Here is a 20,828-nt window from a genome sequence, read left to right as displayed (position 1 = left end):
TCCGATATCTCTGTGGCTGCTCCCTCTGCGCAGCTCCTCGACTGTGCTAAACCCATGGCCCCAAAACCAGCTCCTCCATCCCATCCAATGGACATAGGATTTAAGCCCGGATCCGTTAGGAAGCGAAAAAAAGGGAGAGGGAATCTGCTGTGATGCTGGCGATGGGCAGCACCCACCTATCCCAACCCCCTTGGGCCAAGAGCAAACCCCTTTTCCCCAGGCAGGGAGAGGCTCCCTTCCCAACCATCCCTCCCAGCTCCTGCCCGAATCCCTGACACCATATTCCCAAAGACCACAGCACCACCAGCACTCCAATGACAAAGAGTTTATTAGTGGACTCACCCTGCACCTGCAAACCAAAGCGTTTGATGGGCTAATGCTAAATCCTCGTGTTCCACGCGTAGGATTCGCTCCCGTCACCACAGGCGCCGTGAGCAGATCCTACGCTTGGAACACGAGCCCGTGCTCAGCAGCCAGACGGGACCCTTGGGAGCATCCAGATCCCCCCTACTCTGCCTCCATCCCACCTTGGCCTCTGCAGGGAGCACGGCCCCACACATAAATACGGACAGACGAGATAACAAAAATAGGATTAAAGAGTATTCACAAAGGAATTAAAACCTACTCGGATCTGTACAGCACAGCGCGGGCGCGATGGACACAACGGACAAGCCCGCCTAAAGAGCTGGTGGTCTCCGAAGGATGAGGGTGGTTATTCTTTTGTTTTTGGAAGCTAAATTTCAGCTCGAAGCCTGGAGATTCCGGGCCCCAGCAGCAGGATGGGGAAGGACGGGGGGAAGCCAGGCAACCTCTGCCACTGCACACATCCATCACAGCCACGCCACGGGGACAGGGATTTGCCTGTACTACGGGGACTGGCAGCGATGGGAAGCATGGGAGAGGCCAGTGGCTCCTGCTGTTCCCAAAGAGGCTTCATGGTGGCCAGGATGGCTCTTGGCCATACTGGTTCCATGGACCAGCCACATTGGGGCCCCTAGCATTGTTCCCTCCTGCCCCTTCCACCCCCAGCTCTTTATTCCTGGATGCTATGGCCCCGGCTCTCCGGAAAAGCCCCTTGGGGCAGGGGCAAGCGCTTTCCCCCTCACCTGCCTCCCTGTTTGCCGCCTGGGGAATCGGGCGTAGGGTGAGATGCACGCTGCCCCACACAACCTACATTCAGAGGGAGGAGGAGGAAGAGGAGGAGGATCCCTTCCCACACCATCCTCGCACCCAAGGAGAGAAAGGGGCAATGGGGCTGAAGGCAGAGCTTCTCATCCTGGCTTCTGCCTCTTCCTTGCAGCTCAGGGATGAGCTCTGCCTGGAGGAAGCAGGGATAGGAAAGGGATGCTGCAGGGACGGCAAAGCCCAGCTCCATCCTGTTGGGTATCCTGCCTCCTCCCAGGGCCAGAGATGGGGACACGGAGCCTGGACCCTTGCTCTGGCTGGGGAACCTTATATTAGTGACACATCTACACACACGCACGCACTCACACATGCAAAAATAAGTCTGTTTATTCTCTTCAAAGTGATCTAGAGGACCCTGGGGGGTTGGGTGCCTTACAGCGAGCACGGCCCCAGCTGCTGGGAGCTCCCCAGCGCCGGGAGCCGCCAGCTGAAGTGCGGCATTGGTCTCAGCGCCTTTAAAACACAACGGAACAGTAAATAACAGGGGCTACGAATAAAAGGAGCTGTCGGCACGAGGGAGGAAGCTCCGTGGAGCAGGAGGCGGAGGGGCTGCCTCCCCCGCGCCGGTGACAGTGCTCGGGAGCGGAGTGTAGTGAATGTGGTGGTGAGGGCACAGCCGTCCCGGCGCTGGGGGACATGGCGGCGGTCACTTGCGGCTCAGCAGGGATCCCAGCAGAAGCACTCCGGCCACCGTCGCCCCAGTCAGGAGCCATTTGTTGAAGGTCTCCTGGCCCTTCCTCACCTTGGCTGCAGCATTGTTCCCGTAGAGGTGCACAAACTGCTCCTGTGGGAAGAGAGAAGCAGTGAGCAGAGACCATCGTTGTCGCTTTTCTGCGGGAAGGAGCAGGGAGGCTGCCAGGCCCCTGCCGGCAGGAAAGCAGGGATGGGGCCCAGGCGGATGGCAGACGCCTTGTGCTTCCTTGCTCTGAATCACGCATGGAGGCGCTGAGGGAAGCACAGGACCAGTCATGAGAGAGTTGGATGCCAGAAAGGATTTACAAGAGGAATACCACGCGGGCAGGGCAGGAGGTGCATCACATGTGCCAGGCTCTCTAAAATTAGCATGGAAGTGTGATAGAAATCATTGCAGCAGGAAAACGCGTGGCTTTATTCCACGGCTGAGGCCTAAAGGAGCAGCAGCAGCACTGGTGCCCACGGTTGCAGCAGAAGCCCACACTGCATACCCTCCCACGAAAGCAGAGCCCTGCGCCTCCCGCTCCCCTCTGCTGTATCCCAGTGGGGGGGGTTACTCTGCAGCACGAGCTGGATTTTGAGAGTCCTTGCAGTGAAGGCAGCCACTCTGGGTGCCGAAACTCCTGCTTTCCCCCAGGCTTTGGGAGAGAGGGCCAAGCACAAGGTCTGGCCAGGAATGCAGTCACTCCAGCCCAGCTCGTCCGAGCTGGCGGCCTCCAGCCCTTCATCTCCAGCAACAGCCAGGTGGATTTCAGCAGAGCCGCTGTGCAGCAGACAGCCACAACCACGATCCCTGCGAGGTAGCAGTGTGACAGGGCTGGGGACAGACGGCTGTGGCCTGGACAGGGGAGGAGGGCAGACAGAGAAGACTAGGGCTGAACTGCTCCCAAAAGAGGCTCTTGGAGAGCACGACTCCACCTCTCCCGCTCAGGAGACCTTGGAGCACCGTGAGGAGACCTGCTGGGACCCCTGGGCCATATGCACCGCAAGGAAGGAGGGGCCACGGGCAGGGCACACGGAGCTGGGAACTCTGTGTCCCAGCAGCTCCCAGGTTTATCAGGGCCAAGCAGGAGCACTGGGGCTGGAGGGAGCGGGAGCCGCGAGCTCTGGGATCGCCGGCAGCGTCAGCAAGGATCAGCACTGGCACATCTCGACCCCATCTTCCCAGCAATGTCCCCTGTTCCCTGATAAGTGAATGCAGTTCCAGTAACCCGGCTGCTCTGGGAACGTAGAGATAAGCCCGGCTGACGCTGTGCCTGTGTCACGCCTCGCCACGGCCTCCACGGCCGCAGGGGCAGCATCCCTGCCTCCCTGCGCCTCCCACAGCCCCTGCAAGGAGCTGTGGATCATAAGATAGGTTTGGTGACCAGATCAAGAGCCTCTTCACACAGGGGCCTCTCCATGCCTCAGGGAACAGCCCCAGCACAGTCACAGCTCGTGGGGCACCTCCTCACCACGCCACCGCACACATTCCTGCCCTCTCCCAGTAGCCGGGTTGTGTCGCACGGGCCTCCCCGCTGCGGGGCATTGGGACCAAGAGGCAGGCAGGTGAGCTGTGTGCCCCAGCACCCACCTCTGCCCCATCAAAGCTCCTCTCTGCTTTCCACCAAACCCATCTCCAGCTTCTCCGGACGCCCCAGCTGCCTTCCACATCCCCTCCACCTTGACCAGGGACCAGCAGACCACGGAGTGGAGCACTGGGACAACAGAGACTTTGCTAACTCACCCCAGGCTGTGTCACTGCTGCTCGCTTGTAGTCCTCAGGGATGCGACAAACATTGTCGTGACCACCGCCCCCAGCAGAAAGCACCTCACTTCCCACTGGGGCTGCCAGCTGGCACGAGGTGCTGCATCGCATCCCGGCCCTGCGGGAATGCGCAGGATGGCAACTCCATCCAGGGAGAAGGCAAGGGCTGCTGCCCACTGCTAGTGCCTCCACCTGGCTGCTTGCCCAGGTGATGGCCATAGAAGTGCTGCAGAGGAGGGACAGGAGGAGAGCCCAAACCCATGGAGGGGATATCTTTAATTATGGGACAAGAAATCTCTCTACTGAGAGGTGGTGACGAGCAATGGAGTGGTAACAGAGCACGGCGAGGGGGAGTAGGCTGGTGGGGATGGAGGGCATCAGGGAACCAGGGCTCAAGGGATGTGTTTGTCTGGAACTGCCAGCTGTGGAATGCCTCCACCACCCCAACAACATCCCTCTGTGCTATGCCTGTGCCCACCAGGAAGGTCCTTCACAGAATCATAGAATAGTTTGGGTTGGAAGGGACCTCAAAGCCCATCCAGTTCCACGCCCTGCCATGGGCAGGGACACCTCCTGTGGACCAGGCTGCTCCAAGCTCCATCCAACCTGGCCTTGAACACCTCCAGGGATGGGGCAGCCACCACTGCTCTGGGCAACCTGGGCCAGGGCCTCCCCAGCCTCACAGCAAAACACTTCTGCCTAAGATCTCACCTCAATCTTCCTCTCTTTCATCTCAAAACCGTTCCACTCATAATATCCCTGCACTCTCTGATCAAGAGTCCCTCCTCAGCTTCCCTGGAGCCCTTTTCAGTACTGGAAGCTGCTGTAAGGTCCTCTGCAGCCTTCTCTTCTCCAGGCTGAACAACCCCAACTCTCTCAGCCTGTCCTCATATGAGAGGTGCTCCAGCCCTCGGATCATCTCTGTGGCCTCCTCCGGACTCAATCCAACAGCTCCATGTCCTTCCAGTGCTGAGGGCTCCAGAACTGGACACAGGGCTCCAGGTGGCATCTCACCAGAGAGGAATAGAGGGGGAGAATCCCTCCCTTGCCCTACTGGCCATGCTGCTTTTGCTGTGGTCCAGGATAAGGTGGACACACACACCCCCCAGCTGCACAGGCACACTTCTTGGACACTCATAGCACCTGGTGCTGTGGGAGGAAGGAGGCTGTGCCCTCCCTTTGCTCAGGGATTCAGTGAAGCCTGCCCGACCCGGAGCCCCACACATCCCTGCAGACTCCTCTTGATCCACAGCAGGAGATGTCCCCACCACCCCCAGGCAGGCAGCAGGGGTGGCAGGGGCTCTGCTGTCACCCTGTGCTGGGAGCTGGGCGGGCTGGCAGCCTCTCCGTGTTATGTGGCACCGAGCTTGGGGAAAGGCAGTTCCAAGAAGCTTGTTTGAAGCCTGTACTTCTAAGAAAAGGAAGTGTTTGCTGAACAAGAGATAAATGGCACACGGTGAACTGAGAGCTATCGGGTGCTACAGGCAGAGAGGAGCAAGACAAGAGCCCAGTGCGGGCAGGGAGGGGACGCGAGCCCCTCTGCTTCCCCTGGGAATGGAGCAGCAGCCTCAGGAGGGGACTCGGGAGGAGAGTGCCGCAGCCTTCCTTTGGGAATGCAGCCCTGCACAACTGCAATCCCAGATGTGTCTCCTGGGAATGACGATCCCAGAGCAGGGGGAGTGGGAAAACAGGCAGAAGTATCCTCCCTCCCCACGCTGGAGGCCGGTTGAAGGTTAGGGAAAGGCAGCTTGCTCTGTTCCCACACCACCCCACGCCTTGGCCGCTCAGCACCTGAAGCTCAGTGCTCCCAGTACTGATCCTGACCTCTCTGGCCTGGTGTTTGGGATCTCAGGCTTGCCTGGACACGTCCAGATATTTCTGGCCTCCTCCAGTCACCTTTATCTGAGAGGAAATATTTGGAATTCCTGAGTAGATCACAAGGACTGTGGTAGCAACAGCACGTCAGTGCCTGAGCCACCCCGGCCAGGACAGGCTGTTCCAAGGCCCAGCATCCGTCACATCCCGTCCACCCCGGGTGACAAACATGTCCGAGAGGAGGATGCTCTGGGGCAAGCGATGAGGAAGCAGCAAGAGGCTGTGCCTACACAAAACGCAATCCCCTATCTTCGCCTCTCCTCCCCCAGCGCTGGGGAAGGACACGACGTTTTCTAGACTTCCCTCCAGCCACGCATGCTTCTTGCAGGAGACTGAGGACCAGGAGATCCTGACCCCCTGGCACCCACCACGCCAGAGAGCAGGGCCAGAGAGGGCCTGCAGCGCACCAGATCACAACCCACCACCACAGGGGACACAACAGCCATTTAAACACCACCCAGTGATGATACATGACCCAGCATTACAGAAAAAAGGAGCAGGTCTGACCCAAAGTGCTCTGTCTGGAGTGGGAGAGCAGATGCATCAGGTATGAGGTCAACATTCTCACTCTGGCCTGGAAAAGGGAATGGAATCATAGAATCATGGAATGGTTTAGGCTGGAAGAAACCTCAAAGCTCATCCAGTTCCCGGCCCTGGCGCGGGCAAGGGAACACCTCCCACTGGATCAGGTTGCTCCAAGCCCCACGGCATCCCCAACCTCACAGCAAAACATTTCTTCCCAGGATCTCATCTCAATCTCCCCTCTTTCAGCTCAAAATTGTTTCCTTCGTCCTATCCCTGCACTCCCTGATCAAGAGTCCCTCCTCAGCTTTCCTGGAGCCCCTTTCAGTACTGGAAGTTGCTGTAAGGTCTTCCCAGAGCCTTCTCTTCTCCAGGCAGAATAACTCCAATGCTCTCAGCCTGTCCTTGTACAGGAGGTGCTCCAGCCCTCGGATCATCTCTGTGGCCTCCTCTGGACTTGCTCCAACAGCACTATGTCCTTACAGTGCTGAGGGCTCCAGAACTGGACACAGGGCTCCATGTGGGGTCTCAGAGTACAGAAGAGGGTCAGAACACTCTCCCTCGCCCTGCTCGTCCCGTGATTTGGATGCAGCCCAGGACACAGTTGGTTTCTGGGCTGCAAGTGCACATTGCCTGCTCATTCTCAACTCCCAGCACCCCCAGTCCTTCTCCTCAGGGCTGCTCCCAATCCATTCTCCACCCAGGCGGTGTTTGTGTGTGGGACTGCTGCAACCCAGGAGCAGGACTTTGCCCTTGGAGGTTTCAGGCTGATGCTGGCACCCACACGAGGCTCAGCAGGTTCCATTCACCAACAGTTCCCTAGGCCACGTGGGAGGGGAATGGTTGCCAGGTCCCATTCACAGCAAGCAGGGCAGTGCGGGTTCCTCTTTCAAGATAAGCCCTAGCACTTGGGGAGAGAGGATTCGGTGAGCAACACCAAACCGTGCAGGCAAGGGAAGGAAGCAGATGTGGGCTGTGAATCCCCATCTGGTCGTTTGCGAGCCAGCAGCAGAGTGGGGAGGACATTGTTTGGGTGCTCAAAGCTTCCCCTGTACAGGGAGGTGAAGGCTATGGAGGTCAACAAGGCACCAGCACAAAGCTCAAACCAGCAGAGAAGAGCTGGGCTACCCAGATTGCTCATGGTGAACCAGTGGCACTCAGTCCAACCTCAACAGGGAGACCCTCCTCCTCCAAGAGCTGCCCCAGGCAGCCAGACACTCGTGGCACACACCAGGGCCTTCCTCACCCAAGGATCTCCACATGTTTTATCCAATATTTCTTGGTTCTCCAAACCCTCCTCATGGGATACAATTAAGAGCGGTGCAAGGAGGTGAAGCGCTTTGCCCAGAGTTGCATCCACGCCAGCAGCATGAGACACTTCTGACTCCCACTCCAGGCATTCTTGTCACGAGGCAATGTTTCACTTGAAAACAAAGCTGCTCCTGTTCTACCTTTGCCGTAACTACAGCTGTGTCACTGCTAAGAGGTCTAACGCCAATCGCTGGCCAGGAGCAGAGTCATCTGGATGACCAGACGTTTGTTAATGAGATGCTGGGAACAGTTTTGTGCCGAGCAGTGACACAAGCACGGAAAAAGAAAGACAGCAGCTCAGCGCAGACCACAACAAAGCCCTGCACCACCAGCAACCTGCTCCCTGAGCCCCTTCGCGCTGCCAGCTCACCACGTGGGACTGGCAGATGCAAACCTGGAGGTGAAACACAGAGGGGAAAAGGCAGCTGAGATCTTTCCGAAACAAAGAAAACATGGGTATTCCCAAAGGCTGCCACTCGGATCCTGTAAACACCGCTCAGCCGGTCCCTATGCGCTGTTGTGACAGTGCAGGAGCCACCCTGGGGGCTTTCCCTCTGCCCCACTCCCCCAGACACCACACCTATGGGAGCCCCTCTCAGTGCATCCAAGAGGAGGGCAGTGGGACACCCAGGGTGCCGGGCACACAGTACCTCCTGCAGCATCCAGACTGGGAGCATGCAGAGGAAACCTGCCATCCACAGCAGAGGGCCCGGGGCAACTCTGGATCCCCAGCTTCAGCGTGCTGGTCCCAGCGAGTGGTCCTGGGCAGGCTGAGGCTCTGGGAACACAGGGCTCTGGGGACAGCACACTGCAGGTGCAACCACTCCAGAGACCCAGCTCCAACTGTTATGCAAATGGTGACCTCCAGGGAAGCAGCTGCTGGTCTCCATGACAATGGCAGGGAATGCCGCCCGGCCGCTCTGCTGCCTCCTGCCCTGGGAGAGGGCTCTGCAAGCAGAGAAACCTGCAGCTCTGAGGGACACAGCCATAAACCCAAAAGGGTTCATTAAACAAGGATATCCCCACCGTGCTGCACTCTCCTCTCCCTCTCCTTCTCCAGATCTCCTCTCTCTCCTTCTTCTCCCTCTCCATCTTTGTCTTCTTTTCCTCCACCTCTTCCTCTCCTCTCCCTCTCTGTTTTTGCCTCCTTCTTTGTTTCCTTCTCCCCCTCCTCTCCCTGTCCCCTCTCTCCTGTCCCAGCCATGCAGCAGCAGGACAGTGGGGAAGCTGCCCCTGCAGCCCAACCAGCCTGCGGGGCTCCAGCCTCGCCAGGGCCAGAGCCAGCTCTTTGCTAACAAGAAACAAACCCTCACCAGTACATTCCAGCCCTAATCCTCGCCGCGGCAGCCTCCTGTCAAACTGGGTTCATCACCAGCTCCAGGGAACCTGCAATAACCCCGCACTGCTCAGCACAAATCCAGCATTTTCCAAATGCACGCAAGGGGCTCCAGAGGCATCTGGAACCCCTGTCCCCATGCTGGGAGGCTTTGAGGCTCAGGGAGCAGGGAATTGTGCTCTCTGTTCCAGGAATGTGCTGAAACATTCATGGGTACTAAAGTGGGAGGTGGCAGGAATGACTAATCCACTTGCATCCATCTTTCATCAGCGTTGCTCCCAGCACTAACTGGGCCAAGGGCTCCCGGAGGTTCTAAAGCCCCGGCCGGCGTCGGGTGCGCTCGGCAGCACCGGGCAGCGGGACGGCTGGCAGGCGACAAGGCTTCGCTACAAAGGCACAGCCAAGAACACATTGGCTGAGCCGGATCCACTCAAGAGATTAGCACCTGCTGGGAATGGGATTGTTTTCCAAAGGGCATTAAGTGGAAGAGGCCAAGGAAAGACGGTCTCTCTGATGCTTCTCCGCACAGGACAGATGGTGTCTGAGCCCCCGCTTGCCGTTGTGCGAGGGGCATGCTCGGGGGGCAGGGGAAGGCTCCGGCTTTAATTTCATGCTTATCTGCTGCCTACGGTGCCAGGGACCCGAGTGCCACAGCCGGCTCACTGGTCCAGACCAGCACCTCGGCAGGGCCCCTGCACTGGGGAGCACAGCTCAATTTTCACCTTGTCATTGCCGTTCCCAGACGTCGGCTCGGGTGCAATCACACCCTTGTGTAACACCGGGGACACCTCACGTGTGCCCGGCTGCGGAGCCACGTTCCCTCCCAGTCAGCGGCCAGGTCCTGTGACGCCAATGGATCTGCCCAGCTCTCAATCGCACTGGGAGCTGGACCCAAACCCACACTGCAGAGAACAGTAGCATCGTTGGTGCCCGAGTGAGCGAGGCTGGGCACTGGGATGGAACCAGGGAAGAAATGCCCCGTTCTCCCACCTCGAGCCACTCTCCAGCATCCCCAAGGAGCGCTGGCCACATCCCAGCACTTCCCACTTCGGCCCCAGCACCCCACAAGGCTGTTTTAATTCTCACGTGTTACTTGAATGAAAAAGGGGAAAGGGTGGAGGTGCAGGAAGAGGAGGAAGATGTGCTCATTCTGTTTTCACTTCCTGTTAGCCCACATGAAATCACCACTGATTCAGGGCACCAAGTCCCTCTTAGCAAAAACCTTGCTGACTTGAGGGCAGGAAGCAGAGAAGGCAGCTGAGGCAGCAAACGCGGCAGAGGACAGTGCAGCCGGAGAAGACTTTGTGCTCTGCCCTGGGCTCCTCCATACGTGTTGTTGCATGAAATAATCACTGGCTGGTGCACTGGAAGCTTCTAAATGAGGTCAGCTGCTCTAATAAGAGATATTGGCTCTCCAGCAAGCTTAATTCACTGGTGAGCCACTCCGTGACAGGGTGTGAGCGTTTGCAACACAGCTACGATGGCTGATCTGCAGGTCACAACACCTCATTTTCTCCATACATACGTCATACATCACCCACACAGCTAGCTCTACGTCCCAACTCACAAACAGCACTGGCATCGTCTGGAGCACTAACGGAGCCATGCAGACAGCTATCCTGCTCCACCTGAGCATGGTCTTAACCACATTCCAAACCAAACCAGCCCCAAGTCATCTCGGCCTCTTCTCTGAGCTTCCCAAAGAGCCCTTCACCCTCCAGCAGGGAGGAAGACCCTTCCATGCTCCTTCAGGAAGCAGCCAGATCCAGCGAGCATCCCTTCTGCGTGTAGTCCTGCCCCAGGAGGTCACCTCTTCATACACCTCCTGCCCAAAGCCCTGGCTGCTGCCAGGCTAGCACATTTTGGAGTATTGGCTTTCAGCTGTAAGAGCACCTGGCTGACAGCGGAACAGGCAGGGAGAGCCTCCCCGTTCTTTGTTCTCGGACAGGTGGAGCAGGGAGCAGAGGGCAGCTGGTGGCTCGGTTTTCCCCCTGCAGCTCAGGACCAGGGCTGTGAGCCGGGGAGCTCTGTGCCCATCCTGCATCAGGAGCTGCGGCAGAAAGGCTGAGCCCGGCCCTGCTCCCACCCGAGGCTTCTCATCTCCCGGGCTCATCTCCCCTGGCAGGATACGATGCCAGGAGCGAGCTACTAATTGGATCTACTTAAATCAGCAGCTACGTCTGCAGACACAGCTGAAACGCAGGCTTGAGCAGGAAGGAGGATAATGCAATAAATCCAAGCAGCTCTCCCCAAGGGAACCACGCAGAGCCCTGAAACCTCCCTCTCTGCAGATACAGCCCATTACCCTTCCACAGGCACACTGGGCAAGCAGCGGCTGAGAGAGAAACCAGCCCAAAGACTCATGAAACGTCAGGCTCAGCCAGGTCCCTGTCCCAGCAGCAAAGGGAAGGCAGAGCAGTTGCACTACCACGTTCAAACCATTCCTGTGGCCCCCGCTCTGGTTTATGCTCCGGCTCCTGCTCCTCCCTCCCTCGCTACCCCGGAGGCAGGCAGCAGTGCGGAGCTGGAGTGCACTGGGTTTCCCATTAAAGAGATCCTGAGAGACAGCACTGGGCTGGTACACGTGAGCACGTGTCCGAGTGGAGGCACAGGCGGCTGGAGGGATGCGGGCTGCACAGAGAAGCTGTGCGGGCATCCCTGCCTACAGTTAGCCCTTCCCGGCACCTCGCAGCCCTCCGAGTCCTTCTCTTTTTTTTTTGCTCACCAAATTAAACATGAGGATCAAATAAGCAAAACACCCAAAAAATAATAATAATAAAAAGCAGTGGAGCGTTTCTGCAGCACAACTAGGTCACAGCTCCCCAGCAGCCACGGCTCAGCCCCTCGAGCCGCCCGGGTTCAAAACTGCCATCTCTCTCAGAAGCTGCCTCCCGAAACCCACACCTGCTCCCCCAGAGCCCAGCTGGAGCAGCTGCTAACGGCTCTGCCCCTGCTCTGTTCCTGGGGCAGCGGAGCCCTTCTATCCTTCACTAAAAGACATCGAGGGGGTGGAGAGCACCCAGAGGAGGGAATGGAGCTGGGGAAAGGTCTGGAGCCTAGGGGTTCTGGGGGCAGCTAGGGATGTTTAGGCTGTAGAAGACCCCATCACTCTCAGCAGCTCCCAGAAGAGAGGTTGTGGTGAGGTGGGTGCTAGGCTCTTCTCCCAAGTAATAAGTGAGTGAACCAGAGGAAATGGCCTCAAGTTGTGCCAAGGGAGGATTAGATTGGATATCAGGAAATATTCCTTCATAGAAAGAGTGGTGAAGCCCTGGTAGAGGCTGCCCAGGGCAGTGGTGGAGAGGGGTTCGAAAAATGTGTGGATGTGGCCCTTCAGGATAAGGTTTAGTGGGCATCTTAGCATTGTGTTGATGGTTGGACTTCATGACCTTAGAGGTCCTTTCCAAGCTCAACAATTCTATGCTTCTTCTCCCCACTGGATGCAGCGAGGGCCAGCCTACATCCTGCACTGCCCTGTGCACCCAGAGCCCTTGTGTCCCCCTGCATGGGAAAGCTGCAGCCTCTAGGAATCACATTCCCTCAAGGAAGCCCTTGGCATCCCAAGGACAAAGGAGAGCAGGACTTCAGAGAGCTGCTGCGCCAATCCAGGTGGGGAGTGGCGAGGAGGAATGGTTTCCCTGCCCAAGACCAGGGCAGCGAACCAAGGAGTGCCCTGGCACAGGGACACAGCTTCCCTTTCATGCCTCCATCACCCGGCTTAATCTTTAGTCACGCGGAACAATAGCGCTGAAGGGAAACATCCCTCTCGGGAGGGCGGAGGAGGAGAGCATTGCTGCTTTCCTGCCAGGCACAGGCAGAGCCAGTGCACAGGGCACACCTTGGCACCACATCACAGCGGGCAGGCGACATTCCCACTGCTGTCAGAGTCACTAGAGGGGAGAGAGCGGTCGTCCCTAGACCCTTCCTGCTCCCGCAACAGAAACCACCATTAATCCCTCACCTCTGAGTTCAGCAGGTCTGCAATGCTTCCACAAGCGATATCCATCCCATCCCTTCCCCCAGCTCCTCCCGGGAATACTCCGGCTAGAGCTGCTAGAGAAACGGTCCTAGAGAAACGCTCCTTGGAACGTGAGGATGGGGCTGTGCTTCCAGCCAGCAGCAGCTTGGCGAAGATCAAAGGCAAGAAGCTCAAGCAAGGGCCTCAAAGCATGATGCCACCATCCAACCTGTCCTGCAGGTGTCCTGCCACTTCCGGGGGCAAACCACATACAGCAGCTCCACGAAAATAAGGTGCAGCACCCCAGACAGGTGCAGAAAGCTGCAGCTTCTACAGAAGAAGAGACAGCACAGCGCTCCCTGCCAACCTACTGCTCCAGTGGCACACCCTGCTCCGGCAGGACACTCCGCTGCTCCGGTGGGACCAGGAAGAGGCCTCAGACAGCGCGTAAGACTCGGCTCTGGTTTCAGAGAGAAGCAGGACGATCAGGAATAGTGACATTACCAAGAGCAGCTGCGAACACAGAGCAGCAAGAAACTGCTTGTTAATTATTTCACAGGTCTTTTTTTTACATTGCACTCTGATCTTGGGATTAAAGAACCTCAGAGCGCTTTATGAATGTGAGTTCCCAGTGGCTCCCCTGGGAGGGTAGGAAACGCTATCCCTTTGGCTGCAGGACCGCAGGGTTAAGTGGGCTGCCAGAGCCACAGCCAGCGCCAGACAGGAGCAATACGGGAAGGCAATCCAACTGCACCGCACACTGAGAGAACACGAGGAAAACAGGCAGGGCCCCAGAGAAGGAAGACGGAGTAAATGGGGCGAAGAGCGAAGCTCTGCAATCTTGCCTCAGTCGGTCTGGGTCTAGCGGCAGGAATGCTTCTGTGGGCTGGGCAGGAAGCTGCAGTGGAAGTCATTCCAATGGCATTTCCTGGAGAGCGCTGCAGCAAAGCCGCCCAGGTCGCAAGCAGAGCAAGGAGCTGCCAGGGATCTGTACGCTGAGCCCACACCTCCAGCCACCAGTGAGGATACAGCTACCTGGGACACATCAGGCAGAATAGCCAAGATCCTTCCGGCAGCTCCCGCAGCCAGTGAGGAACACCCAGCACTGGGACACGAGGGACTCAGAAGTGGTGGGGCATGCCAAAACCCAAGGTGTTAACACCCAGAACGGCAGAGCTTTGGCAAACAGCGCTTGCCCCAAAGGGAGCCACTCTTCCCACATGGTACAGCGTGGAGCTGTGCCCATTCGGCATGTGCTGGGCACTCCTAGCACGGTGCTCCTCTTCAGGTCTACAGACACAGAATGCAAGCTTGTATCTGGTTCAACCTTGGCCTGACAAGGCATGAGGATCTCGGGAGCAGACGGATAACACGGTGGCTGCAGGGATGCCATGTGTAGGATACCTGGGCCATGGCACAGGGCCAGCACGCGCTTCCGAAATGCTGAGACTGGAAGGCCAGCCCTCAGCCTGAAACCATTGAGAAGGCTGGAGAGCGCAGGATGCGATCCCAGCTGCGCTCCGTCAGCTGACACAGGCTGAGTCATTTCCTATCATTCAAGAAAAAAAATTAAAGAGAGAGAAAATGAAGTTGGCTGTATTGACAGCTTCTAAGGGTTTTCCCCAAACAGAACCACAAGCTTCCAGTCCACCGCAGAGCGACACAACACAGCCCGGTGCACTGAGCCCTGCATGGCTGGAGCCAGCAGAGAGCAGGGAAGCAATCCATCTTCCTAGCCCAGCTTGTTGGGATTCAGATGTGGGTGACAAAGATGTTGTCTGCCTTCAGCCCTGGCCTGGCACAACTCCTTCACACTGGTCTCCACCATGCACCTTGCACACAGGACACCTCCCACCTCCACGCCCACAGATCCACACCCAGGCCCTCACAGAGTATCTCCTCAAACCCACTTCAAATGCAGATTTACAGGCAGGATCCTATAAATCTGCTCACTTTCCACTCTCAAACAGGTTAAGCGTGGTCACTACAGCTCTGCCTGCCAGGCTCTCTCCTCTCACCCCACGCTTCCCCTCCCCACAGTCTTTGCTCAGGGATGTGGGTTAGTGGTGGACAGGTACAGTTGGACTCGACCTCAAAGGTCTTTTCCAACCAAATGATTCTACAGTCCCATTCATCATTCCTCTGACTCCAAATCTCACTCGGATCACTATCTGAACACTGGAATCCAGTCCTGGCCAAAGCAGCTGCCCCAGGACAGCCTCCTCTTTGGTTCACCACGGCAGCAGCTCCTTCCAGGCCAAGGCTAGGTATTCAATGCCCACCCTGGGTTCCTCATTTGTCTGTTCTCCTGGTGTCAGCCTGTGGAGCCCATGACAAGGCTACTAAACACGACAGAATGCACCCACATTAAAGCTACACAGCAAGATGTACCATTCCCCAACCTCAAAACCAGCTTTTCCAGGAAACTGATACAGCCCAGCATCCTGCAGAGACCCTTCTCGATGGCAAGCCTGCACCCTGTGGCCACCCCACGCCTGCCTTTGTTCCACTGGTGGAGAATGAAACAGAGGTCCAGACGCAAACGGGCTGCATGACACTCATGACAGAGCTGTGCTCCTTCTCTCTCTCTGAGAGACCTTCCAGGAAGAGAAGCACTGCAGCACTCTAGAACAAAACCCATCCGGTCCCTGCCAAGCCGGCCTGCCAGAACTTGCATCCTTCTCCTGCTGTACCTCCCAGGAGAGCTTTGTTTGCCTGGGACAGGGTGTAACAGCTCAGATGCACCAAACAGACTCCCTGTGCAAACAGGTCGGCAGGAGAGGCACCACTCTGTCCCCAGCGAGGCTAGGGTGGTACTCTCTTCCTGCAGGGAGAGCTGGCAGCAGGCCAGACGCTTTCTCCCTGCAGCTGGAGTCATGCGAGACCAAAGCGGAGCAGAGCATCCCCACGCACGCTCTATGCGTGAGGCACTCGGGAGCTCTTATGGGCCCTGCGGAGCAGCAGGGCTGGCCTGGAGAGGGGACACGCTGAAACCTCAACACAGGAGAGACGTAGATGTGTTGGAGCAAGTCCAGAGGAAGCTGCAAAGATGATCCAAGAGCTGGAGCACCTGCTATGAGGACAAGCTGAGAGAGTTGGGGTTGTTCAGCCTGGAGAAAAGAAGGCTCCAGAGACCTTATAGCAGCTTTCAGTACAGAAAGGGGCTCCAGGAAAGGTGGGGAGGGGTTTCTTCCAAGGGCCTCAAGTAATAGGACTAGGGGAAATGGTTTTAAATTGGAAGGGGGAAGATCTAGATTAGACATTAGGAAGAAATTCTTTACAACGAGGGTGGGGAGGCCCTGGCGCAGGCTGCCCAGGGAAGCTGTGGTTGCCCCATCCCTGGAGGTGTTCAAGGACAGCCTGGATAGGGCTTGGAGCCCCTGATCCAGTGGGAGATGTCCCTGCCCATGGCAGAGGGTGGGATTGGATGGGCTTTGAGGTCCCATCCAACCCAAACCATTCCATGATCCTATAAAACACAAGGAAAGCTACACCTGGGGCACTAAATGAGCTCCCACTGGGCTGGGGTTTGCAACAGGCTGGCAGCAGCGCCTCTGCCCAGCTCTTTTTTTGGGGGGCTGGAGCAGATCCTCCTCTCATTACAGCCCATACCACCCTGCCTGACCTCGCCGCTGCTACCGGGCAGCAGCAGAGTGAAGTCAGAAGCCTGGTTCAAGGTCAGAAGCAGAGATCAAGGCTGTTCCCCTGGGTGGGAAATAGGACTACCAGTGATCTTCAAAGCAAGAGCTGGTGGGCAGGTCGGAGGGAGAGGAGTCCTGACCCTCCTGCAATCTCTTGAACAAATATTTGCTCCAAACAATGAATTTACAGACAGACAAAAAAATTGAAGGCTCAACCACGACGGCTGGGGGTGGGGAGTAGAGGGAGGAGGTATTCCATTCCCTGCAAGCAGGGTCCAGTGATTTTCCACCAGTGATTTAATCTAAATCCCCCAGAGAGTTCATTTACAAAAAATCAGATTGCATTATCGCCCGGGTCTCCAGGATACAGCCCGATCGTCACTAACAGCAACAGCCACGCTAGCTTGGAAACCTCCATTTGATCACTCAATTCCAAGACTAATCTGTGGCTTTAAAAACCAACGGCAAGAGGGAGGGGGACGGAAGGCAGCGTTGGGCCAGGGTTATCTGCAGGATGAGAGAGCTAATGGGGCAGAGACAGGCGGAGGAAAGGGCCGGGGCCAGCAGATCCTGGTCATTAATCGAAACCAAACCCTCTCCTGCGCAGCCCCACCCAGGCAGTGCCCCAGGGCGGCCGCATTCCTGGAATTCCTGCACCCTGGGTGAACCTGCGCCCTCTCCCTGCCTGCACCCATTTCCCCTCTTCTCGGGTCCCCTGCGTGGCCGGCTGGGCCGGAGGAGCTGGGGGGCTTCGTGGGACCCCGGTGCCGCTCCTCTCGCAGGAGGGCGCGGGGCACAAATTCCTGCTTTTCTCGAGACACAAGGGCCTGGCAATAGGATGAATGGGACCAAAAGGCCTTGGCTCACCAGCAAAGCGACTCCCCACCCTTTAGACACCGAACCCGCCAGCATGAACCTTCCCAGTGGGCCCCAGTAAGGGTTACACCAGCAGGGAATCCCTGAGATGCAGCAAGGCAACTCAGACATCTGCAAATCGTATACTTCCCTGGCAGTCCCAGGCAGCACGGCACAGCCAGACCCGGCATGTCAAGAATGTTTCCTGCAGAAATGCTTATTCATGTTAATACCTCACCCCTGGAAGCCAGCAGGGTTTGCAGCTGGGGCAGCTGGGAGCCTCGCTCCCTGCCAAGGCAGAGGCAGCTGCAGGTTGAGCAGCTACCTCAGCCCTTGGTCCCAGCTCGGTGGGATGCAGCCGTCCACCCACCCACTAGGATTCGCTTCCCCATGAGCGCAGCAGAAGCAAAATCCTGTCTCAGGAATGAAGAAGTAGCTGTTAACCCTGCAGACTGCAGACCGGAGCACTGTGCAGCCGGAGAGGAGGAAGCTCCACTCCCTGCTGCTAAAGGACACCAGGAACGTGCCCGAAAGCAAGGGCTCCCGCTTGAAGAACAAGCTTGGATGACGTTAGATTTCCAAAGCCTCTTGGAAAACCGGTCTTTTACATAACATCCGGGGAGGAGGAGGAGAAACAGGGATGGAGAAGGACATGTTTGAATATAAACCATGTCATGGCGGTGGAATGACCCCCTTGGGGCAGAGCATTAAGAGCACCGACCCCTTGCACTCCTTGATCTCCCTGCAAGGTCTAGGACATGCACGAGCAGAAACATGGCAAGGAGCTGCGCTCCTTTTTAACTAGCACTACTGCCGTCCTGGAGCAAGGGAGGGCACAGGCAGCCATCCCCACCAGAGAGAGTTCTTACCCATCCGCCATTCTCCTGGATCCAGGGATCTAGGTGGTCGGTCAAGTATGTGGTCATCCAAGACACAATGCGTCCCACCAATACCCGCATCTCCTTGCCAACGCTCTCCACGCACAAGGCTCCTCCGAAGGAAAAGAAAGCCACGATGCGACCCCAGTTCACTCCATCGCGGAAGAGTTCGTTCACTACCTGCTCAAAGCTCTGGTACGCCGTGGCGGGTGTGATGTGGAGCTGGGAAGTGAGGTCGCTGAAAGCCCGCCGGTACCTCAGCTCAAACTCATCCCCCGCCTCTCGCAGCGCCTGCCTCACATCAGCCTCTCCGACAATTTCATGGTCTTCGAGGCTGCTCCGGTGCAAGGCGGCTCCGTTCACAACGTGGCTGGCGGGCGGGTGCCAGGAGGGGCTCCCATTGAGGACGCCGTCCATCTCGGCCTCCTCCGCCGCAAAGACAGTCCTGTTCTCATCCTCCTCCATCAGCTGACTCCAGCTGTATCCCACCTGCGAGAGCTTGTAGGAAACAAAGTCAATCACTAAGTCCCGGTTACTGCTGGACATTTTCACACCTGGGGCACCCTCAGAGAGTCCATGGTCCGGAGCACAAGCAGATCAGCAAGTCCTGACTCCACTTCTCTTCTTCACAACCGATGGAAGCATCTGACCTTTGCACAGACAAACAGCAAAGAGGAGAGAGGCAAAAAAAAGGTTAACGCTATGGTTTTTAGATGCAACCCTGCCTTTAACACCGACAGATTATCGTTAGGCTGAGCTCAGCCCGCAGCTCTGTGCCCGTACTTGGGACCATCGGATTGAAGCCGCACGGAGACCCCACCGCAACGCCCACCTCCCCCTACCGGGAAGCCAACCCCGAGCCCCAGCGGAGCCCCGAGCGGTCTCCGGTCCCTCACCGGGCGCTGGCACCGCCGAGCGGGGGCGGAGGCGGCTCTGGATCGGTGGGAGCTGCGCGCCGGCCCGGTAGCGGGCTCCGCCAGTCCCAGAGCCGTCGTGGAGAACGGGGAGGTGGCGGCGGCTCCGCCCCGGCCCCGCCCGTTAAAGGGCCCGGCCGCTCCTGCCCCCGGCCGGCGTTGCCCAACGGCGGAAGCGGGCGGCGTTGCCCAAGGGCGAGGGGAGCCCCAGTCTGACAGTAACGGGGCCCGGTCTGACGGTAACGGCGGCGCAGCCCCCGCCCCCTCTCCCCGCCGGCGGACAAAAGCCGCGGCCCCGCGATTCCCCGCCACCGGGGCCGCGCTGCGCCTGCCGCCGCCTTCTTACGGGAGCGATTCCGGTGGCGGGGAGCAAGGCGCTGCCGCCGGGCCCGGGACGGGTCACAGAGGGCGGGTGGGCTGCACCCCCCTTCCCCCGGCACCGTCCCGCCCCTCGCGGCCGCCGTACCGGGGCGGGGTGGCCGCACGGGGCCCGCGCACGAGGACCCGCGCCGCCCCGGCAGCCAATGACGCGCCGCAAGAGCCCGACGGGGGCGGGGCCAGCGAACGGACCCCTCCCATTGGCCGAGCCGCGCGTCGCTCAAGGCCTGCCCCGCCCCTCCCCTACCACAACAGCCAATCAAACACCACAAGCATCCTGGGGGCGGGGCCAGAAAGAGGGCTCTCCCATTGGCCGAGCCGCGCGTCGCTCACGATCGCCCCGCACCGCCTCTCACCTCCTTGGCCGGTGGAGAGGCCAGGTCCTTCCCGTCCCGGTCGCGCGAGCCCGGCTGGTAGCGATGCCGGGGATGGCCGGGAGCCCCGCGGGGGCTCGGCCCGCTCAGCAGTGCCCGTGCCGCATCGCCCAGCCGAGAGGCCGCCGCGCTGCCGGGGGGGGGTGCGGCAGGGCGGGAGAGGGCGGCGCGCATGCGCGAGGGGCGGGGCCGGAGCTGCGGGTGGGGGCGCAGCGCGCACGCGCAGAGCAGCTGCTCCCTATAGCGGCGCTGACGCGCCCCCTGGCGGAGGGGGATGTTGGGTGCGGGGGAGATCCCGTGCACGGAAGGGTTGGAACAGTCACCACTCCTCTGGATAGCGTGGCCAGGGGCCTCACCATCCTCACAGCAAAGCATTTCTCCTTAAGATCTCATCTCAGTCTCCCTACTTTCAACTCAAAACCATTCCCCCTCGTCCTACCCCTGCAGTCTCTGAGCAAGAGCCCCTCCCCAGCTTTCCTGGAGCTTCTTTCAGTACTGGAAGCTGCTCTAAGGTCTCTCAGGAGCCTTCTTTTCTCCAGGCTGAACAACACCAATACTCTCAGCCTGTCCTCATACGGGAGGTGCTCCAGCCCTCGGATCATCTCTGTGGCCTCTTCTGGATGTACTCCAACAGCTCCATGTCCTTCCAGTGCTGAGGGCTCCAGAACTGGAGGCAGGGTTCCCGGTGGGGTCTCACAGAGCGGAGCAGATGGACAGCATCTCCTGCCTCGCCCTGCAGGTCCCGTGCTCCGGATGCCGCTCAGTACACGTTTCTGGGCTGCGAGCGCACATTGCTGGCTTGTATGGAGCTTCTACTTCACCAGCACCCCAAGTCCTTCTCCCAATCCATTCTCTACAAGCCTGGATTCGTGCTTGGGATCGCCCTAACTCAGGCACAGGATCTTGCACTCGGTCCTGTTAAACCCCATGATATTCTCACAAGCCACTCCTCCACCCTGTCCACCACCCCCTGAATGCCAGGGCCCCCCTCCCTTTCCAGCGTGGTTGCCCTGCCCCAGGGCCCCGCCCACCGCCGGCTGATTGGCCCTCTTGAACTTCACTCGAAGCTCTACAGTAGCTGATTGGCTAAGCGCGCTGCGCGCTGCACTTCATGGGAGTTGTAGTTCACGTCTATATACCAACCCGTGGTCCTGTTGCCTTGGA

General features: G+C 58.4%; 1 protein-coding gene across 5 annotated transcripts; it reads right to left on the bottom strand.

Moving 5' to 3' along the window:
* Positions 1–310: 310 nt before the first annotated feature.
* BCL2L1 (BCL2 like 1) lies at positions 311–19,825 on the bottom strand. Of its 5 annotated transcripts, none has more exons than XM_054081249.1 (3): positions 19,647–19,825; positions 17,990–18,648; positions 311–1,969 (listed from the first exon to the last, which is right to left on the bottom strand). In XM_054081249.1, exons 2-3 carry the CDS (start codon positions 18,542–18,544, stop codon positions 1,832–1,834), a joined length of 693 nt encoding a protein of 230 aa, XP_053937224.1. In that variant the 5' UTR covers positions 18,545–18,648; positions 19,647–19,825; the 3' UTR covers positions 311–1,831. The 5 variants fall into 5 exon arrangements, with proteins under 5 accessions (XP_053937224.1, XP_053937223.1, XP_053937227.1 ...); XM_054081248.1 differs by lacking the exon at positions 19,647–19,825 and adding an exon at positions 19,259–19,414; XM_054081252.1 differs by lacking the exon at positions 19,647–19,825 and adding an exon at positions 19,259–19,401 and having other exon boundaries at positions 17,990–18,643.
* Between the last annotated feature and the right edge of the window lie 1,003 nt (positions 19,826–20,828).

This window comes from Cuculus canorus, chromosome 16, assembly GCF_017976375.1.
Source record: "Cuculus canorus isolate bCucCan1 chromosome 16, bCucCan1.pri, whole genome shotgun sequence".
Classification (NCBI taxonomy): Eukaryota; Metazoa; Chordata; class Aves; order Cuculiformes; family Cuculidae; genus Cuculus; species Cuculus canorus.
This window is presented reverse-complemented; position numbering and strand designations above follow the sequence as displayed.